Here is a 6,904-nt window from a genome sequence, read left to right as displayed (position 1 = left end):
AAAGAAAGAAAGAAAGAAGAAAGAAAGAAAGAAAGAAAGAAAGAAAGAAAGAAAGAAAGAAAGAAAGAAAGAAAGAAAGAAAGAAAGAAAGAAATCTGAGCCCAGCATGGTGGCACACACTTGTAATCCCAGCCCTGGGGAAGCTGAAGTAGAAGGATCACCAAAAGCTTGAGGCCCACTTGGACTACATAGCCAGTTCGAGACCAGCCTGTACTACACTGAAGCCTAGTCTCAACAACTTAGCAACTTAGTAAGATCCTGTCTCAAAACAAACCAAAGAAATCATAGAGCTAAGGCTAAATCTCAGTGCAAAAGCCCCAGTACCACACACACACAAAAGAAATTGAAGATCCTGCCCTGTTTTCCTCCAGCATTTATTGTTATTGCCAAAAGTCCAATATCATTCTGATGATGTGTCTTTGTAGGTAGTTTGTTCTTTCCTTCTGAACTGTCAGGATGATGTTCTGTGGTAGGGATTTTCCCCCATTATGTTTATTCTTCTTTCCTGTGTGTTGTGGACCCTTTTGAATATTCATATCCTAGAATTCTGGTTATTTTTCTTGTTTTTTTTTTTATTATTTCCTCTCCTTCATGTTCTATTCTCTTTTTAGAGAATTCTTGCTAATGAGATATTGGGTCTCTTTAGTTAATTTTTGCAATATCTTATTGCTTTCCTTATATATTGTATCTCTTTATCCTTTATTATACTGTCTGAAAAATTTCCCTCTGCTTGTCTTCTAACCTTTCAGGTGAATTATTTAGGATCTTATTTTAAATCCCAAAAGCTCTTTCCTGTTTTAGTTGTTGTTTACAGTGTTCCTGATCTTGTTTTGTGGATAAAACAACTTCATGTTTCCAAAGATATTGCCTAAAGAGTTTTTGTTGCTGTTGCTGCTGTTCTAATTTCTCCTGTTATCTTTTGCATTTAAAATTGTTATTATTTATTTATTTTCTAAGACAGGATCTTGCTATGTAGCCCAGGCTGACCTCAAACTCCTAGCAGTCCTTCTGCCTCAACTTCTCCAAGTGCTGGGACTACAGGCAATGCTCCACCACGTCTGGAAAAATTTTATTTTTCTTTTCTGTATGTTGTGGGCCAGTTCTCCAGATATAGGTGTCCGTAATTGTCAAGTCACATTTAAAGATAACTGGAAATTTTTGAGTGAAGTTGGAATTTTCCTACGGATAGGCTCTTCTGGAATGCAATTAGGTATAGAGCCAGCTGTTTTATTTGGGAATTCCACCCCATAAACACACACACACACACACACACACACACACACACGTCAGTTTGTGAAGGTTCTCTACAACCACTCAGTGTCTCCCAGATTTACAGGAAGTGGGATAAGCTTGTATGCCAGGCCAGTGATTTCTGAGGTTAACCACAAGACAGGAGCTGGGAAGCATCCCATTCCGAATGCAATTTTCACGAACTTTCTGTTTTCAGACCAGATTTTCCCCTTGCTTTCCACTGGGCCTGTTGTCTCTGAATTTAGAGGGCTTGCTCCTGCACACTTTCTCCAACAAACAGACCTTTGCTATTTTAGGAGAAAGGGAAGGTGGAAGACACCAAGGGACCTGCCATCCATTCACACTCAGCCAGTGCTTAGCCAACCCCCAAACAATGCTGTTTTGTTTTGTTTGTTTGTTTCTTTTGTGCTTTAAAGTGCTTTGCCTCTGAAGGACTCAGTAGGGCCAATCGAAAAGACGTCCTCCAGTCTTGTGAGAGGTCTGTTCTGTAGTTGTCTTATGTGTACCCTCTTCTGTGAATTAGTCACCCCACTCCCCGCTGCCTCCCAGCCTCTCACATCTCTTCTCCAACTTTCTTGGCCTCTGTATGTTCATGCTAGTGTGCCAAGTTTCCATTTCCTTGAGACACAAAAAGCAGGAATGGTCCTTGAAGTCAATCTTTCCTTAAACCTAGATGTGGTTGCATGCTATGAAACATTTTATCATGTGGGGTTGGGGGCGTTCAGCAGCAATTTGCCTGGTGGGATCATGGGACACCTACTGAAATGCTCTTCTCTGATCCTAAGTCTTATCTAAAACACAGAATTCAGCATCCCCTGTGATCAGCTGGGTTTTCTTCTCCAAATGATATTTTCCTACCATCAAAGTTTATCTTCAACCATTCTCCAACTTCCACCCAAGTTCAAATCAGAAAAATGAAAACACTGAACAAACCCAGGCCCCACCAGACCTCCAAGGGCTCTTTCTGGTTACCCAAACGCACAGTTCCAGGGTGCAGCAGAGCCCAGAGAGGGAACCAGCTGTTTCTGGGGTTATGAACTCTGGAGCCAAATCTAACTGGTGATTGTGCACAAGTTGGCTCTTTCGTCATCTGTAAAATGAGGGTCATGTTAGTGCCTCAGGCAAGGAATGGCTTTAATGTTGCTTTAGACAATCCAGTATTCACCATAGCAACAATTGGCATGCAACAATATTAATTTTTGTTTTGTCTTTTGAGACAGCATTTCACTATATGTCTTAGGCTGGCCTCACCATGTGACCCAGGCTGTCCTCAAACTCCCAGCAATCCTCCTGCCTCAGCTTCCTGAGTGCTGGGATTACAAACATGCATCACCATGCCTGGTTTAATTATTTTCCATCCTGAAGTATATTTGTTTAGTTCTACATAGGGGTCATCTTCTCTAAATTGGCTTCTTGTTCAGCCTCCTTTCTATCCCATAATAATCAAACATGCAAACACTCTTTGGTATCAAGCAGATGCTAATTACTACATCAATCCAGCACTGGGTTCCATGTAGCAGGGAGAGAACAGACCATGATCTCAGAAGGCAACAGGCTTCCCGCTTAGAGGGGGATATACGAACTTCACTGATTAATACCAGTGTCCTGGCACAGAGCTAAGGACGCTAAGTAACATTTACCTGTAGCCAATCCCATACCAAATGCCCCCCACCCACTGGCTCCTTGAATTCTCTGATTGAAACCTGGGTAACAGAGTTGATGTTATCCTGATTTTACAAATGAGGAACCTGGTTCAAACGGGTAAACTAACACCTCAAGGTCACAGAGACAATAAGGGGTGGGCTCTGGTGCAAACCCAGCAGAAGGATGCCAGAATCTGTCCTCCTATCCACTGATGTGGAAAACAAACTGACCAGGCCCTGAGATTTGTGATTGAACATCAGGTAGAACCTGAAGATTGAAATTGGGTAAAATCTGGAGATGGTCCCCTGGCTCCCGACCCCCAACCCCCTCAGGAAGCCCCAGCAGCACAGCCTGGGCTCCTTCCTCATTGTGCATTTTGTTGGCAGCCTCGCTTGGGCTTCTTTTGCCCTCTGCATGGCTGTGTCTGTCACTGTCATAAGTGGGTACTCAGCCACCCGCCTGGAATGCAGAACACAGCACAAGGCACAGAAGAGTCGACAGCAGCCTCCACGTAACCTCCAAGCACCTCCGGCTTCGCAGAGGGTTTGGGCCCCGGGAGCCACTCCCAGCCCTGCTGGATATGCTGTTGTGAAGGTTTCAGGCCACCTGCTGCCAAGTGTCCCAGGCAAGGTGTCCATGTGCTAGCCAGTAGACTATGACTGTCAAGCCTGCACATGCAGCTAAACCACACACTTGTACCCACAAGGAGCACTCCTGGGGTGGGCTGTGACAGCTGTGGTCGAGTAAACCTTCCACTCTGCATCCCAGCCCTTACTACACATCTCTGGCTCAGCCTCTCATTCCTGTAAACCAATATCTTTAAGTAAGATTACTTGTACAGATTTCAAACATTGACACTCTAGCATGAAGGAGCTCGGTAAGCTTGCTGACAGTTCAGAAATGTACTAATAGAAGAGGGAACGTGTCAACTACTAAAGAGAAGAAAAGATGAAGAAAGGCAACAGGAAGCCTTTCTAATAAATGCAAATTGTATTGCCCACCAAAAAAAGCCCAGAACTTTCTTCCTAATCAATACAAACTAAGGCATGTGTGATAATCTTATGCTCTCTTTTCATTTTCATTAAGAAAATTAGAGGCTGTTACATGTTATGTTATTTAAAAATACTTTTCTGGGCCAGCTGGATAGCTCAGTGGACTAGAAAGCGCCTGTTTAGGCAAGCTCAACGGACCAGGGTCAGAGACCTGGAGTGCTGTACCCCCGGGGTGCGCTGAGACATCGATTGAGACTGGGCGTGGTGGTGTGCACCGGTAATCCCAGCACTTGGGAAGCTAAAAACAGGAGGATCACTATGAATCCAATCTGTGTAGTGAGATCCTATAGACCCTGTGCTAAATACATGCTTTTAAAAAAAATGTTCCCCCCTTTGGCATTTCATAAATTCTGTCTATGTGGAATCAATTTGGAAGGGTAGTCAAAGGATAGAAAAACCAGAAACATAAATCAAAGAAAAGGGCATTTTATCACAGTTAAATGGAACAAAAGCTTGAATTTTGCCTCTTAATTGCCAGGCACTTTAGGTTCTAAAAATAAACATTGCTGAGCATGCAAGTTTTATCTGCGCAGTGGATTTCCTAGTATGTTCAACTGCAATACTGTGTCATTTCATCTTGTATTTTAAGTTAATGTGTGATTGAGACCACAGATTGTTAGACACATTAAAAAATTGGAGAGGTTTTTCTGGTTTTGATTGTCTTTTGCAGGGGGAGGTGGTGAGGAATTGGGCTGCCAGAGTCTAGCAACCTTAAATATGTCTCAGCTCAGACTAAGTTTTAAAGTTGTATTTCTGTGTTTAGTAAACACGTCTCTTCTGAACAAAGGTGACTGTTTCCAAATAAAATACTCAATCTGTTTGTGCTGAACCATAAAAATTATGTTGTTCTAGAACAAAGGAAAAAAAACCCAGTTTACTCCCTCATGTTTGGATTTTAAGTTACGCACCTGTCTAACAACTGCTGGCCCCATGGAATTGTGTGCTTTGCTGTACCAAGTATATTTCAAGAGATATAACATGGATTGTCGCTGAAATAGCCTTGGGGTTGCCTTCACCATGTGCTCACCCAGAAGGGTTTATACCCAACAGACTCCACCCTTTGCAGGACATTTATGCGCTCTTCATCCTGTGTGGGTGAACACAGGATGAAGGGTGAATACAGGACATTTTATGCACTCTTCATCCTGTGTGGGTGAAATTCCTACCTGATTGTCACAGTATCGGATCAAATCTGATTCTAGAGCCAGGCTTGGCAGCCCACACCTGTATCGTGGAGGCTGAGGAGGTGAATTGCTATGTGTTTGAGGCCAGCCTCGGCTACAAAGTAAGTTTAAGCCCTGCCTGGGCTACGTAGCAAGATCCTGTCTAAAAAAAAAAAAAAAAATCTGACCAGAGGAAAGGAAATCTACTGAAAATATTCCCAAAGAAAGACTGAATTCTCTCTTGGGTGGGGAGAGACATACCTGCTGCTGAAGATGCCGCAAAAGAAATGAGTTTTCTAGATTTGAACCAGAGAAGGTGCAGATCTGGGGACACCAGGCAGAGAAAGGAGCCAGTGGTCCATTTAGGGCAGGAGGGAAGGCCACGGAGTACTCAGGCTTGAGTCACAATTCACCTTGCACTGCGTCCTCTGAGCTTCCATGGCACTGTGCTTCCATTTAACTTTTTATGCTTTTAAATGCTTGAAATATCAGTTGTATTGTAGCATAACTTCCAAAGAGAAAAGCACAGAAATCTTGGGAAGAGCAGCATGAACAGTCTCCAGAACACGAACACGCACACGTGACCAGTGCTGTGGATCAAGAAGCAGAACGAAAGCGCCTCATTTTCATCCATCTTTGCTGGGAGACAACAGGATTTCCATTCTTTGCTGTACTGAAATAATCTCTATCTGTTCTCTCTTAGAGATTATGTATTTCTCTGTTAGAACTTTATACTTTAGGACCAGAAAACTACCTACAAATCCTGGCTTCCCATTTTCACCTTGGGAAAGTCACTTTTTCTCTCTAGGCCTCAGTTTTCTTATCTGTATATGGGAACAATAATCCTATTTTAAAGAAAAAGTGCATTAGTGAGGCTAAATATCTTAGAAGGATGCTTGGTATAAAGGAGCTCAGTGAAAGGATGAATTGCTGCTACCCATCAAGTTAAATCCCTGGTTCAGTCATATCAGAAAACAGCGGGGGGCTGAACGAGGCTGCTAAGTTGGGGAAACAGTAGTGGCAAGCTCAGTGCCTGCATCCCAGGATCAAATAAGCCAAACCACCAAGCATTTTCATCCTGGAAGCTTCCAGGCCTTGGTTAACCGATGAGTGCTTCTTACCATGTGTCTATACTATTCCGGGCACCATGCCATTTCTCCTGGGTGAAATAACTTAGAATTTCTTTCCTAGCACAGTATTAGAAGAGTGCCTGTTGGGTCAGTTGCAGAAGAACAGATCTGTGTCTACCCCTTCCTTACGAATCACACCAGGAGCCAAGCAGCGCCGAGAGGTCGCTTGTTCTGAACAAGTCAGCTCTATTTCAGAGTTGAGGAATTTGGTCCTGGATTCACCCGACTCAGCATTGCCCTTGTTTTTACAGAGATGATGGTAGCTGCTAGTACGTTAGCTCCCTCAGGAACTGTAGCTGGGTATTCTGGGCCTAGACGGCTGCCTTTAGAGGTCAGAAAAGGTCAGTAGGTCTAGTTAAGGAGACTAGAATTAGATTTGCTCATGTAAACATATTGAGTCACTAAACACCTACAAAGAATACATGCACATAAAGCCCTGTGTGGGAGACACAGCATGTCCGGGAATCTATCCTGTCCTCAACAAGCCAACTATAGAAACACCAGTGCAGAGCAGGTATTGGGGAGAAAGGGGAAAGCCCAATTTTCTGAAGATTAAAAGACACTTCAGCCTCTTAGGTGGCTGATTGACAGTACCTTGCCCCCCCCCAAAAAAAAACAGAACATTAAGGGGAGCTGTGAAGAACTAGACTTTTTAAAAAACTGT

At 43.3% G+C, this 6,904-nt stretch overlaps 1 protein-coding gene across 1 annotated transcript in view; it reads left to right on the top strand.

Moving 5' to 3' along the window:
- The window catches only part of Gsg1l2 (GSG1 like 2), a 17,729-nt gene extending 14,189 nt beyond the window's left edge, over nucleotides 1-3,540 (top strand). Inside the window, exon 5 of the mRNA XM_023705420.1 lies at nucleotides 3,282-3,540. Within this exon, the coding sequence (XP_023561188.1) occupies nucleotides 3,282-3,540 (259 nt within the window). The remainder of the gene's footprint in view (nucleotides 1-3,281) is intronic.
- Nucleotides 3,541-6,904: the final 3,364 nt, after the last annotated feature.

This window comes from Octodon degus, unplaced genomic scaffold (assembly GCF_000260255.1).
Source record: "Octodon degus isolate 3935 unplaced genomic scaffold, OctDeg1.0 scaffold00219, whole genome shotgun sequence".
In the NCBI taxonomy this organism is placed as follows: domain Eukaryota; kingdom Metazoa; phylum Chordata; class Mammalia; order Rodentia; family Octodontidae; genus Octodon; species Octodon degus.
Note: the sequence above shows the minus strand (reverse complement) of the source record. Positions and strands in the feature narration are given on the sequence as shown.